This window comes from Antedon bifida, chromosome 9 (genome assembly GCF_963402885.1).
Source record: "Antedon bifida chromosome 9, ecAntBifi1.1, whole genome shotgun sequence".
Classification (NCBI taxonomy): Eukaryota; Metazoa; Echinodermata; class Crinoidea; order Comatulida; family Antedonidae; genus Antedon; species Antedon bifida.
In genome coordinates this window covers 18402211-18417661 of record NC_136234.1, presented here as the reverse complement: position 1 = coordinate 18417661, position 15451 = coordinate 18402211, and the positions used below count along the sequence as shown (strand labels likewise).

The 15451-nt window shown below is 36.0% G+C and overlaps 2 protein-coding genes across 3 annotated transcripts; one reads left to right on the top strand and one right to left on the bottom strand.

Moving 5' to 3' along the window:
- Positions 1-1716: 1716 nt before the first annotated feature.
- Positions 1717-4585, bottom strand: LOC144851810 (mammalian ependymin-related protein 1-like). The gene is made up of 6 exons (XM_078709435.1): positions 4421-4585; positions 4040-4074; positions 3409-3546; positions 2883-3066; positions 2461-2548; positions 1717-2263 (listed from the first exon to the last, which is right to left on the bottom strand). Exons 1-6 carry the CDS (start codon positions 4491-4493, stop codon positions 2191-2193), a joined length of 591 nt encoding a protein of 196 aa, XP_078565561.1. The 5' UTR covers positions 4494-4585; the 3' UTR covers positions 1717-2190.
- A 1101-nt stretch (positions 4586-5686) lies between these two features.
- Positions 5687-14109, top strand: LOC144851809 (uncharacterized). Of its 2 annotated transcripts, XM_078709434.1 has the most exons (5): positions 5687-6036; positions 9135-9282; positions 10928-11148; positions 11770-12380; positions 12411-14109. In XM_078709434.1, exons 1-5 carry the CDS (start codon positions 5976-5978, stop codon positions 13236-13238), a joined length of 1869 nt encoding a protein of 622 aa, XP_078565560.1. In that variant the 5' UTR covers positions 5687-5975; the 3' UTR covers positions 13239-14109. The 2 variants fall into 2 exon arrangements, with proteins under 2 accessions (XP_078565560.1, XP_078565559.1); XM_078709433.1 differs by having other exon boundaries at positions 11770-14104.
- The last annotated feature ends 1342 nt before the right edge of the window (positions 14110-15451 follow it).

Below are 15451 nucleotides of genomic sequence, written 5' to 3'. Positions count from 1 at the left end.
AATTCCTTTATTGTTGATTGTTTATTAATTACCACGATTACATTAGCTTCCATGCTCGGGGCATCTATAAGATAAAAAAAAATCATGTAAAGTTAATTTACCATTATGATGGTTTGATATTAATCTTGGTTTATAGGACGCAACGCAAGGTCGTAAGCGCAACGGAAGGTCGTAAGCGCAACGCAAAGTATTAAGCGCAAAGCAAGGTCTTAAGCTCAACGCAAGGTCGTAAGCGCATCGCAATGACAAGTGAAAGATCGGATAATAATGTTTGATCCACAAAAAAAAGATGACCGAGGTAAATAAGAACGATTATTATAATATTATCAATACTGGTACAATGTAAGTGACTTTCTAAACAACCTAACATACAAAATAAAAAATGCATACATACCACATCGTGTAGGATCGGATTTAACAGTAATAGCAAAAAGAAACAGGAGACATAATGCTAAATAAGCCCTCATGGTTATTTCGTTTTGCAGTGGTGCTAACGTACAGAAGAACCCCGAAATCCTGGTTGATAGTTCTGATTAAAAGACGTGAGTGTGTGAAGACACCAGATTTGAGTTACATTTCCATAAATGCATTTCCATAACATTACGTAGGCCTATTTCCGGTGTGTATTTTTCGAGAAAATGCGTTATAAAATAAATTATACCGGTTTGTTCTGTCAGATCATAAATACATTTTAGTGTAGATTGGTGAGTTAATGAATGTAATAGTAGCATGCTGCAAGTACGCATGCGTGTCAGATAATTTACATATACAAGTGTCCCGATAAATTATTCGTCCGCCTCTCGGTTGATCAGAACTTATTAACAAAAACAACCTTTGAGAAGAGACTCGTCGGGAGAACATTAAACATGTTTAAAGTTCTCGCGACGACCTAAAGACTACGCCCGACGCTATCTCAAGACGACTCGTCTCGTCGGGACCGACGAGAAAGACGTTTCGTCGGACCTTGTTCGTATGACGCTGCCTTAGCCTTGTAATTACGTCACATTCTATGTGTACGCGCGCCCCCCTGCGACTGTGAACATTGGCATCCGTGTTCCAGTACATAAGCTGGATATGTTGAGTTATTTTAGTAACATGATATAAGCCGAGTATTACATTTCTACATTTCTGTGCCAGTGATACCACACTGGGAGGGCATTCCAAAATACATTCAGACTTAGATTAAAACAGCATAGTATCTACAATAAATAAAAGAGTGTAGGCCTACTATTTTACATAAAATATTTATGTAAATTTATAACGAAGTGTTATCCTTGTGTTTTGACGACCATTGTCATAATTATTATTACCTTCATCATCATTAATTTTCACGGATTTAACCAGCAAAACAACTTATATAATACTTTACATTGAAAACGGAGAGGTAAAACTAATAAACGAATCTTTTTTATAATAGTTGTTATTGCATTATAAAGGATACGGTATATATAGCAAAATTAAAAAAGGCAAATTACTGAAAAATGACAATGCTGTATTATTAGGTATCAGTTGCTGAAAAATAGGGTTGGGAAAAGTTTACTCCCAGTTGGAATGAATTCTATAGTCCTAAGGATTCCAAAACTGCCAAGAACTCAACTTGAGCATTAAAATCTCACGGAATTACGACGGCCGGTAATAATTATCATACTTCGTCACTCTGTATATTTATAACAGCAAAAACTACGTTACAAATTACAGTGAATAGACGCTCATGTCATTGTTATTACCAGTCATGTTTATTCGTAACTGTCTGGACACAGTTTATTTAATTAATTTGTTCTTTCTTATGTATCGAATATAAAGTATGGCCTAAGTTTAGAAAGAGATAAAAACTAATCAACTGGACTTAAGAAGCAGCGTCGCGACGTTTCTAGACCTATCCAAGCCGTATCATCAGTACGAATGATAGGATTGTAGGATACTGGTCAGTAACCTACGACAGGGTCGAGGAGCTGTCTCGAAATGTTGATAAATTCCTGGTCCATTTGAATTTTTTTGAATAAATTTATCTCTTTTTAAACTTATTACTACCAGGATTAATGACAATATCCATATCCGTAATATAACGTATAGTTTGAAAATTAAAGGCCTACGTCTATCAAACAAACATTCTTACACTATGATCTGTTTAATCACATAAAAAAAGCATGAACAAAGAAAATAAAATTCATGAAACAGGCAGACTGGCATTTAAACACCGCTACACTCTTTAGGCGGAATGAACACATTGGGATCACTAATTCCAAGTGTGATGTCATAGAACCTGTAAAATACAAATCGTTACGAAAATCATAACATGCATAAAGGTCCGTTCACACTATACATATTCGAATTCAGTGTAAACGCGACTTAAACCCGACTTAATTCCAGTCATGTATACTCTTATAATTACTATCATATAGCTACAAGAGGCCTATTACATAATAACATACGGTAAGTGATTAGAAATATTATACTTACTCGGTACTAATATAGCCAGTTTGGTTACTATAGTAACCCTCTTTAACCGGCAAACATCCTGTTACTGTCCAAATGCCAGAATAGCGACCTAATCAAAAGTAAGATCACAAAATAATGATCACATAATCGAATAATATGGTAAATTTGTCCTAGTCATCCATTCTTGGGTCTTGGGAATGCACATAATCGTTCGGTGTGACACCTTTTAGGAAAAGTCAAACATATAGGCCTACTTGTGCTTACAGTAGGGGAGTCTTACGAGACCTATACAAATGGTACATACAGTACCGTACCGTGCAGAACTTATTTTGAGTAAATTTCTCACCCAAAACTATTTCTAAGGAATATTGGGACAGATTTTGGATTTTAAATGAAAACAACGTAAAAGTGACAAGCTTTAAATTCGATCCTGTGTTGCTTACCTCGTTCGGATTGTCCGCCCCACGTCTGTACAAGAACGCCTTCACCGGGGAAACCTTTAGTGCCGATGTTTGCTTCTCCGTAGAATGTAGCGTTTTCCGGAATTCCGATAGGGAAAAATTGCTCTTTGCTGATTTTTCGAGATTCGCATTTCTTTGTTTGCAAATCAAAACGATATTCTATCCCCTAAATAATTAAAGTAAATTGAGATTTCATCTACCAAAAATAACTTTTTAGTTGATACAGTAGACTAGTCTTGGTTCTAGACGGAGTTTTGACTTAATATTAGTAAAAAAATAAATATTTTGGCACATATGGCGTTTCATACGTATACCACTTGAGCTTGTAAATTTTCAGAAAAACATCGAAATAAAAAAATAAATAAAAAAGACAATAATAATAAAGACTTGGGGCAAGTCTAATACAGACTTTAGGGCAAGTCTAACAGTAGGCTTGCCCGAAAAACATAATTCAAAAGACATAAACTGAGAAAAATAGGCCAACATATAACAACAGCCAATAGCTCACCACGTTATGTAAATACAGAACGTCGAAATAATCACGCTTATCACCCGTGGTAAACACTTCGTCCACGTAACGTTTACGGTAATTACGTGCGTCATACGACAACCTAGAACGGACTTCATACTGGCGTTCATGGTTCACCTAAAGTAAATAAGGATACCATGATTGTTGCGGGTGCAAAAACAAATTCTAAATATCAAATGGACTTTTTGACAGTATTGTGAAATAAATATAAGTAACAGCAGGAAAGGGTAAAATTAGCAATAATTTTCTTCCCTGGTAACACCTCCCTTTGAGTTAACCATTTGGTATTTAAAGAGCAACTCGCCAAATTACAGGATGCATAGTACACTATTTGATAATATTTCGTGCTTTTAAACTTAATATATTTAGTCTTATTTGAGGCTTAGGGAGTGAGGCTTAGTAAACACATGCACATTGGGATTGGAAGGCATGTAAGCACATCAACCATCAAGCTACAACTTCGATCACTACATGCAAATGTTTTTAACCGGAAAGGGTAGTACTGTCCTTCTTCTTATCTGCATCATGCACATACCCCGTTTGCAAATAAAATCTACACTGAAATGTATCAAACCATGTACCCTCCTGATTTAGTGTGATAGACAATTACCTCAATTATCTTGGCCTCCATAGCGCTTGGGGCACCTATTGAGAGAATAATATCATTTGAGGGTTTTTTTAATCAAATTTTATTATAATATCGGTAAAGAAAAATAAAAACGAAGATATGGTAAAACGAAGACAAAGATGAAATAGCAACATAAAGTGTGATTATGCAATATAATTATGAAAGCCGGTAATAACAATTTGATGCCAATTATGTGAGAACAAACAAATTATTGTTTTAATTATCCCTATCATCAGGTAGGCTCAGTAGCCTATATATGATCTGAAACGCAGTCCATTCTTTAACGTTAAAAAGGACAGAGATTACCATTCTCAAATATTATAACGTTATACAATTTGAATAAAAAATGTCTAGGCTACTTACCACATGGTCTAGGGACCTGTGATTTAACCGTAATAGCAAGAAACAGGAGACATAATGCCAAATAAGCCCTCATCTTATTTTCGTTTTACAGTGGAGACGGTCGTATGTGTTGCGAATTGAAGGGGTGTACTTGTTGTCTGAGAATAAGGCACGGGATCAAGTCCCAGGTCTTTATCATCATTATAACCTTTGAACATATCGGGTAAAGATTAGCCACATTATTTATATAACCAGTGTAATTTGCACGAAATTAATTTTAAACTTTAAACTATAATGTAACGGTTGCTTGGTTAATTATTTTTATAAGCCTATCAGAGTGTTTTGTTGTGTTACAATCATGATGAATATTGTTCAACCTTAGATAGTTTACTCGCTAAGAGTAAAGTCATGGACCGAACATGGAGGTATAACCCCATGGACCAAATTATCGCTAACTTTTGGTAGATAACCAACTTAACCGGGTAAATTATTAAACCTAAATGCGCATGACCGCTGTGTACTAAATATAGTAATAATTAACAGAGAGCGTGTGCCTCATTATGATCTATGATGTTTTTTTTTATGACGAAGATGCAATTTCATTGGCGCATTGTTACTTGTTGAGAATCATGCAAGGTTGTTTTTTAGCAATTTTTTATAACAATAATTCTAAGGTATCTGAAGTTTTTGAAAAAATAGCTGTAACTGAAAAATGCCGACAAAACAAAATGCAAATATATATATAAAATCAATTAAATCGTTTATTATGAAGAGGGGGGGGGGGGGGTTGGTGTGGGGTTGATTAGTGATTGGTTTTGTAGATTAAGAGTAATCTTGTACTGTATTTAAATTATATGTTGTACTTGTTATTTTTGGAGAAGGGGAGGGAGGGGAATGAATGGGTTTTATTACATGTTACCGTATGTAGTTTAAGTAAGATTACCTATGTTTTTGTGCTTTCTTCTTATATATTTTTTGTTGGACGCACCTTCAAAATGTGAAGTGTGCCACTGTTACAAAAGTGAAGTTCCGAAATAAATTATTATTATTATTATCTTTTGCGTACCGTATATTAAAGGCGCGACTTAAATGTTATGTAATTATTATAAAGGCAATAAATGCTGAGGATAAACCTAAGCGTACATTGCACCTGCGGGATTACTGAACCAGCCAATAATAGTGCAGTGGTTGTTATATGATATTTATTACATGCTGAGATAAATTTATGTATTGAAATCGTTGTTATGATCACAGTGTAGCGGTAGCTGCGTAGTAAACGGAACGTTTTGTATGCGGCATTACGTAGCCTACAAACAACAGATGTGATAGGCAAGCCCCGCTTTGGGCTTGCCCACCGGATCATACGCTATTAAAGTGATTCACACTCATTCACGAAAACCGGGTTGATTATTAAAGAGAATAGAGAGCGTCGATCAGTTCGCTATTGTTATGCTTGAAAACAACGACTATTGACTATGGATTTGTATGCATAATATTTCACGGTTGCTTGTCGCTACAGAGGTCAAAGTTCACTGCAACAATAGGCGACCAATATTATAGAAGCATCAGTGTAAACATGGCTGTAATAGTCGCTTTATATTTCTCCCTCTTCTATTTTCAAAGCCTGTTAAATTTCGGTAAGTTGTTCTTGTTTTATCTATATAAATTATTAGTTTTGGGTTTTTGATACTCTCGTGTGATTGCGAGGGACGCGCGGTCATACGTAGTCGATCGTACGAGATCCTGAGATTCAAATTAACGGCAATCGGAGATATCGCCATGCATTAGTGATCACAGAAAATATAATATAATTCAAGCCCTTAAGCAGCTCAAAATAAGAAAAGTACTAATTATTCGCGGAGGCCTAATTACAACTGGAATGACATTTATAGTAATGTAATATATTGTGTTACGCAACAGTAATGTAGGCAAGTAGGCTACACTGTCACGATATAGCTGATGATAAACGCAATTTATATCATGCTTCGTGTTTTCGTAATACTCAACGAACGGTTGATTTCTTATGCTTATATCTAGAAGTCTAAAATATTATAATTAATCCGGCATACTGTATACTAGATAATTGCCATCAATAGACGGGGATTAATACGGTAAGCTATCTATGTAGAGTGTCAATGGCATATATGATGGGCTTAACTGTTAAAATACTGTAATACAATGAAAAGGTTAATATCACTCATTGTTCTGTTTTGGGGTCTATATCCATATCCGCGTAGTAAAATTCCCCCTTTTCCCCTTATTCGCTTCTAATTAAACAAAGATACATTGTTTCAATATGAAAATAAATAAATGAGAAAAACACATGAAGAAGGGAAGGGGATAAGAGACGAGGAATATAAGAGGAAAGGAAATAAGATGAAGGGGAAAATAAGAGGAGGGGAAAAATAAGAGGGAAAGAAATAATAGGAAGGGAAATAAGAGGAAGGGGAAAAGAGGAGGGGAAATAAGATGAAGGAAAAATAAGAGGAGGGGAAAATAAGAAGGGGAAATGTAAGAAGGAAATCATGATATGAATTAAGATTTTTTAAATCTGTTTTATATACGTATGGTTATATTTAATATTGTATATACGAACTACTATATATATGGAAAGGTAATTAAACGGAAATTACGAAAAAATGAGGATTATATTGTAGATTTAGGCCTACAACAACTAAAACCAAATATTACGGTACTGATTAACTGTATTAATCATGTTGAATGAATGCATGAATAAAAGTGGTGGTTCAAGCCAAAGAGAAAAAAACAAAGAATTTAAGAGGCAAGGGAAGGGGTAAATAAGAGGAAGGGAAATAATGAGGACACATATAAGTGTATATACTGCTACATTAAACAAGGAAGAGTGAAATGATTGTAAGTTCCCTGGTTTGACAGAAATGGTCATCTTTGTTGTACGTTAATCAAGCAAAGTCCAATTGTGATTCCGTTACAGTTACTAGTATTTTATCATAGGATAAACAAATCGGTACACGACTACAAACCAATACTAATTGTTAAGTACTGTACATATTTGTCCTATCTAAATAATTAAACAGTAAACAGTTCAGAACCTTGGTTCATCTATAAACATTATTAAATTTAAGTTTAATAATATTAATAATAATTCAAAGATCCACCGTAATCATTTCTATAATAAAAGTCCGCACACATCCTATCTATCTAAGGTTCCTCGCACTATACACTATCAAACTAGTTTGACAAAAAAAGTGTGATGTGCCTAAATATGTGGTATGACATCATCAAGTCTATATATGGGCACATCAATTTTTTTGTCAAATAAAGTTTGATAGTGTAGACAAGGCTCTGTTCAAACCACAAGTTTGAGTAGGGTCTGGTGGTAAGCGCAGCCTATTTACAAAAATAGAATAATGGTGTTTGGTAAACTGTATAATAACATTTGTTCTAAATGGTGTCTAATGGGGAAGAGCTCGGCATTTCGTCACACGAAAAAAAGCACACGTGACCGTTCATGTTCAAATATAGCTAACAGTACAGGGGGTAAAAACATGTGATTTCATCGTCCGTCCTATATACCACACTGTTGTTTATGCATAAGTATGCGTTATACTTTAGTTTAACAATACATCGTGAACAAATAGAGTTCAAATAAGTTTCCAATGACCTTATTCAACAATAGAAGTAGAGAGGTTATTGAATTTAGTTAATACTTTAAAGAATAGAAAAGTATAATATAAAACCTTGTCACGCCAGACTGAATATAACGGTAATCTCACGGGATTGAGGGACAACAAAAATGTAAAGGTACAGTAACCTAGTAATCTATGAGGCGAGGTGGCTATCCCACTAGGACGCAACGCGAGGACGTAGACGCAACGCAGGCGACTAAACAGTTCGAATAATCCATCACTTGTGATTGGTCGACTCGCTTACGTTGCGTTACGCCCTTGCGTTGCGTCTTTAAGCTTGGTTCCCACTAGGACGTAACGCAAGGACGTACGCAACGCAAGCGTGTTGACCAATGACAAGCGACTGTTCGAATAATCCATCGCTTGTGATTGGTCGACTCTCTACGCCCTTGCGTTGCGTCTTTAGTGGGAACCAATCTTAAGAGAATGAATAAAGAAGAATTAAAAATATGATTTGAACGTAATATTGTATGCAATAACACTTGTTCACATTGACAGCAAACTGTAATATTTGACTTATACAGTATTTATATCAAGCACTAAAGAAAGAACAAACGAAAATGCCAATCATCTTCAAATAGGCCTATATACAATTAGAAAGAATGACACAATGACATACTGATACTACTAAGACAATACATCTTTTTAGATTAAGACACAACTTTGCGCTGATTACTAGCTGCATATATGGGAGTATGTTTCCATAGGTGTTTGATCAGGAAATGACTGGCGTAATAATGTTCAGCGCATTGCTTGCTTATATGCGCTATATAAGAATGAACTATTATTATTATTATTATTTTAATGTTTATACATAACTTTATTATTGTTATTACAAATGAATATTTTATCATGTAACCATATCATTTAAATACATCGTTTTATTACATAACATGATCTGTGACACTGTTGTCGTTTTCAGAGACCATGCGTGGGTTATAAACCAATATGTAGGCCTAATTGAGTTCACTTTGATTGTTTATCTTATCTGTGTCTTAAAATATATGCTCCAGATGAAATAATATTTACTGTACGGTCATAATGATGATGATATTGTTTGTTTGCAGTATGTGGTGCTACCTGTATTAATCAAGGAGACTCAATATACTGCCCTCCTGCTTCAGATTCTAGTTTGGAATATTGCTGTGGAGATTATAACCTCGAACAATGTTGTTCGTATGCTGGATTGTCAAGCAGCACCCAAGATGGACTTTCGTAAGACTAAAGCTCTGTCTACACTATCAAACTTAATTTGATGTGCCCAAATATGGTAGTAATATGCCCAAATATGGTAGTGATATGACGTCATCATATCAATATATGGGCACATCACATTTTTTTTGTTATATGAAGTTTGATAGTGTAGACAGGGCTTTACTTTACATTACATTTTGTTGTTGCATATCCTAATATAAAGTCCATTGGTGACGATACCACACGAAGATAATTATTCTCAAAGCAAATGTAATGATACAGTATATATGATTAAAAAATCACAATTCTTACACAATTTTGTGGGCTACAAAGGCATAAAGTTTAAAACCTAATATGGCTGTACAGAATCACTGGCTTCTGCGTTATTTGCATTTACACTATATTAAGCCATAATAACTTCTTTTTAAGAAATAACTTCCTATTGAAGTCTCCAAAGGTTGATCGAGATGTCATTTTTTACACATACAGCACAACAGCTGACTTCACAATAGTTTATGGCCTCATATTATTTGTTATGCCACAATATAATAGTGTTGTTGATTCAAAAGCGATTCAAAATGCCAATTTACAATGCTATTTACACTGGGTATGTCAGACCCTTAACTGAATACGCCGTTCATGTGTGGCATTCTGGTCTTACCCAACTTGAATCAAATAAGTTAGAGCGAATCCAAAAGCGAGCTTGTAAAATTATTCTAGGGTTTTCGCACTATAATCTAGCTCTTGATCAGTGTACTTAATACAGTTAAATGTTCGTCGTAATGAAATTTGTAGAAAATTGTTTGCCTCGTTAATTTCAAGCCAAGATGAGTGTATTCCACTCAGTAGGTTTGAGTCCCATGGCCTACGAAGCGCAAACAAACTTACTGTCCCTGTTTGCCGGACAGATATCGAACAGCTCCATTCCATAGTCATTCCATTAGGCAGTAGAACCTCAACTGATTTTACTACTGTATTGAAAATAATTTTATTTCTCTGTATAATATATGTTTGAAGTAATAAGAATACAAAATAATATGTTACGTAATTTTTTTCAATTCACTGGGCCAGTCATTTACTAGTTTTGCTCGTTTATTTTAATGTTTTTATATGATGTATTGTGTGGTTCTCAATTTTTGATGTTATTTTATGCTATCTTTTTAAAACATTTTAAATATTTTAAGTACCTTTTAATAATGTAAAAAATTGTAACAATTCAGTTTTTTTGTGAAGATGATTTTAATAAATATACCATTATGAATGAAAATGACAAAGAGCTACCCATTTCTATTGAAGAAAGCTTGCAGCTATGTGAATATAAGTCGGACTCGTTGCGCCTGGTGTAAACATATCATCCACCTGCGCCTTAAATCAACAGGCCACTTCACAGTCTTTCACACTGAGATATTATTACGCTGATTTTGTATTATCGATAAAATAAAAAAGAAAACAGTATTCCCCCACCCCCTCTCCTCCTTTTTCTAAAATTGTAAATGATATTGTTGTTGTTTTGGGGCAAATATTTATAGCCTGGCCGAGTCACACCAACACACTTTTCACTGTATCTTCACGATGTTTCATTTACAAATACAGTATAGTATATAGTACATATCACCAAACCGACCGTTTTAAGTAACTCACTCTCGCTTTTTATTTTGATATTCAGGAATGGTGCAATTGCTGGAATCGTAATTGGTTGCATAGTTGCATGCCTGCTTCTTGGTGTGTTAGCGTATTTTCTGAGGAGGCTTAAAATGAAACTGGACGAAAGAATTATGGAACGAAAACATTCGGCGCAGAAGTCGAGCAATCGTAACTCAATAAGACGAGACGCACCCGTCGTACGAGGCTCTTTCAAAAGAAACAGTATGCGTACGAGTACAAGGCGTAAGTTCTGATAAGGGATAAAAAACACTGCACGTACTGCCATGGTAGGCCTCCTACACGTAAAGCCGATTTTCCACTAGGCGAATTTGTTCGCGCGAATCGAAGGCGTTAGCTAATACGCATGCGTAGAGAAGGATTTGGAAGATGTAAACATGAATACGCATGCGTACAAGCTGGCGCTTTCGATTCGCGCGAACAAATTCGCCTAGTGGAAGATCGGCTTTAGGCATCTCTACTACATAGAACCCTATTAAATACGGGGCGCCGTTCGGGACATTGCTAAATTTGTCAGCATAAAACGGCGCCCCGTAATTAAAAGGATACCTAAGACCCAATACATTTTGCCTTTATTAGAGATGTCTCCTGGTTGGTCGTAGTGTTAAAATATATACAGTAATTACCGTCGTACGTTTCAGGGAAAATTGTTCCCTTAAAGGGGGTAAAGTTTGTGTACAAACAAATGCAGTTTGTCTAACGAAACCTTTACTAGAACAAGGAAAGGGTCAAACTATTCTCTAAAAGCATTATTGCTGCCCCTTGAAAGCACCTCAATCGATTGTTCACCACTACTGCAATACATGAATGAGTTAATCAATCAAATCACATATTTGTTATTTTCAGGACGAGATGACCAGGAACCATTGAACACTAGAGAAAGTACTGTCTTTACTACTGCTGACGCTGGTCTATCTAACCCTGGATTTGACGACGGGTATCGAAAACCACTTGGTCGAACAGGACCTATGCAGAATGGACAACCGGTGTATCAAAACGGACACCATCAGAATGGACACCTTCAGAATGGGCATCAACAGAATGGAAATAATCAGAATGGACACCAGAGTCAATTTTCAAAAGACGATATGGAGATTATCGGTCTTGAAGATTCGCCTAAAATGTATGATAAACGGAAACATTGGCAAGATGTGAACGATCCACAGGAAATACTTCAGTTAGAAGAATCACCCAAGATGAACGAAAAATGGCGGCATGACAACATGCAAAGCACGGCGCCGCAGCAGCAGCAACTTAACCGACACAGTGTTGATGCAGCCATGCTTCGTTACCATCAGATACAGGAACAGCACAAGATTCAACGGAACATGCAATTGAATGCACAGTATAGTCAACAGCCTCAATATGCCAAACCCACTGCACAATATGGAGACATGCAACACCAGCAATATAGCCAGCAACCTGTAGGGATGGTCCAACAGACAAACGGAGATACTGTGCAATATCAGCAGCAATTTATTCAGCAGCAGCACAACCAGCAACAGCTCAGTCAGCAGCAGCAAACAGGAATACCACTCGTACAGGAAGATACGCTAGATGGTCAATCTGAGCAACCCGCTGCTGCTAAGCCACGAAAAAAGAAAACACCACGGCGTAATCTTCCAAAACGAATCCGAGATAGCGATGATAGCAAATGGTCTATGGGCTACACTAGAGAGACCGTCATCCAACTAAAAAGAAATCCATCGTCAAAATGTAACTCACCTACAGCTTCAAAAGATTTCGACCCTGACAATCCGCCAGGAATTTTAAAATATCGTGATTCTGAAATGAGTGACTATGATTCCATTCTTGGCGATTCTGACCTAACATTCGATGATCAAAGCTTTGACAACAGCAGACCACAAAGCGGGTTCTTTGATAAACTGACACGACGCAGTCCTTCTCCTAAACAAACGGCAGCCGTCGCACCTTTCAGCAGACAATCTGGTGTTGATAATCATCAGCCCGCCCCGATGGATCAGTTCTTAACTTTGGATCCAAGTCATTTAAAAGCGCACATTGCTTCTTATAGTCCTTCTCAACTAAGCCCTAGCCAACTAAGTCCAGCTGGAAGAGAAGGAAGATACTCGTATTTTTCTCCAAATGAAGATTTTGACAATTCGTTTGCAAAGTCCTATCCCGAATTTGTACAAAACAAAGCGAATCAACCGAAAGATGTGTTACCAAACTTACACATAAATCAGAACGGCGGCGGCGGGAAAATGACGTCGTCGCATAATGGAATGACGTCACCGAAGGAATATGTTGATTATAATAGAGCAGGCGAGGAATTAAGATGCACGTCTTTGTGAAGAAAAAAACGACGCCGGTATGCAGTGTTTACCTTCACACAATTTTATAAAAAAAATGACGGTATGCAGTACCTACTGTAGGCCTACTCACCGTAACTATTTCTGATGGTGTAGGCCAAATGCCCATCGTAAACCGTACATGATTTCTTGCGTTCTCGTATTGAGAATATAACAGTATTACATATCTCTCTGCGATGTCGATGTGAGCCTGGGTTTAAACAAGTGAAATTCGAATTTCTGTGACGTCAAACCCGATAAAACATAAACTTTGAACTGGGTAATTTTGACGTCATATCATGAGTGGAGGTGAAATTAAGTGGATTTGTGGAGGTGGTGAAATTACAATTATTAAGTAATGTAATTTCACGCTTCACTGATTTTTCGAATTGTTTTTTTTTTGGCGAGGTTTTTTTTAAAATTCGTCCACGCACGTAAAATCGCAGATTTAGTTTGTTTGGGAGGAGTGTTTGGTTAATGTAATGTTACTTTAAATCGCGGATTTAGTTTGTCTGGGGGGAGTGTTTGGTTAATGTAATGTTACTTTAAATTGTCAAAAACATTGTAAAAAGCACTTTTTAATATTTTATTGTATATACTATAATTATTTTACTCGGTTTTATATGTATATATTTTTGAATGTATATAAGTATTTAAAAAAATCTGACTTTAATCTAGTTAACTGACTTTGATCTAGTTAACTGACTTTAATCTAGTTAACTAACTATTAGTTAACTGACTTTAACCTAGTTATAACGCTGACTCTTTCGATGCTAAATGCAATACTTTTGCAGCTATGATCAGAATTTTTGTTCTACATTGTTTTGTATACACATTTCTAATAAGATTAAATTATATAATTTGCATTTATAGAACTTTTGAATTATTTATATGTGTGTTTGAAAAATAACGATGTATAACTTTTAAGCGTTTGTCTTTTTTTCTGTTTCTCAACAGTAATAATTGACTGAAGAATGAACACCCTTATAAAAATGGAACAGTCTTATTTTAATGCAAATACTGTAGACCTAATTCAGGTTGACCATTTTTTGTAGGCCTACAGCAATTAAATGGCCAGCACAACAATCTAAGTGAATTCCGCATGTTGGGCCTAATCTCTGTTTATGCCAGCAGAAAATCATATTAGGCCTATGCAACGAGATTGATCAGTATTTTTTTTCTCGAAAGTTACTCTTTGTTAGTAAAATTCACTTGTGACTGTGTTGATTAGAATTATTGTCAACCGTGTTTTTAACATGATTCGGTATACGATTCCTTTCATGTGTTGTCTGGCGATGTGTATACTGTACTGTATGAGAATGAACTTAAATATCGCCATGACGGTGATGGTGCAAGAACCGGCGGAGGACGCAGAAACGTGTATTGAGGAGTTGGGACCGGACGGAGAAAACAAATGTAACAACATTACAACAGATGTATGTAGGCATATCATAGTTATTGTTAACGCTTGAAATTACATGCATGACGTTTGTATTTATCAGTGGCGTTTATTGGGGTCAAAGAATCTTGCCAGGAGCAAGCAACAGCAAGTATTATTAGACCGGGCGCCCAGAAAGTTTATTCATGTGAAAAGCCACAAAAGGTTTGATGAGCTGATTATGTAGATATATAGCTAAGATTCCAGGGGCGGACCTAGGGGTGTTGCCCTAGTGGCCCGGGCAACACCCTTAATTTCATACTAAATGTTGTTTCTGCCACTAAATTAAAATTGAGTTCCATTTCATCGTATACAATATCCATCCGGACCCGGCACTTGATAGGCTTAGTCATAAAGTAGTTAAAGAGTTGCAGGGTATTTTACATTTGCAGAAAGAAGCAAACTTTGCTCTGATACCGGTATAAAACGGTTCAAATTTCGGAACGTCTATAAATTACTACGGAAATTCGGCCTCATATTTACGAACGTACGGAAATGAAGATAAATAGGGTACTACACGCATCGGAAATACAAAACTATAGGCCTACGCACAATTATGATTTGGCCTAAAAATTGGCCTTAGATTATGGAAAATCTCCGGCAAAACGCAATAATTATGGACAAATCGATCATTAGCCTTGGCAATATGCCTAATATTTAAAAGGAATGAATATATAAGGCTATATTTCGTTTGTCGATGAATTTTCTAATTCATGTGTGAATGATTGATCCATTAGAGGTAATCTGTGATGGTTCTAGTAACACTGCTATGCGTGGG

Bases quoted from the DNA above. Each gene is read 5' to 3' on its own strand.
- LOC144851809 (XM_078709433.1), top strand. From the start codon at position 5,976: ATGGCTGTAATAGTCGCTTTATATTTCTCCCTCTTCTATTTTCAAAGC. The intron at 9,283-10,927 runs GTAAGACTAAAG...TTTGATATTCAG, and splicing joins AGCACCCAAGATGGACTTTC to GAATGGTGCAATTGCTGGAA. The intron at 11,149-11,769 runs GTAAGTTCTGAT...TGTTATTTTCAG, and splicing joins TATGCGTACGAGTACAAGGC to GACGAGATGACCAGGAACCA.
- LOC144851810 (XM_078709435.1), bottom strand. From the start codon at position 4,493: ATGAGGGCTTATTTGGCATTATGTCTCCTGTTTCTTGCTATTACGGTT. The intron at 4,075-4,420 runs GTAAGTAGCCTA...TTCTCTCAATAG, and splicing joins ACAGGTCCCTAGACCATGTG to GTGCCCCAAGCGCTATGGAG. The intron at 2,264-2,460 runs GTAAGTATAATA...TGTATTTTACAG, and splicing joins ACTGGCTATATTAGTACCGA to GTTCTATGACATCACACTTG.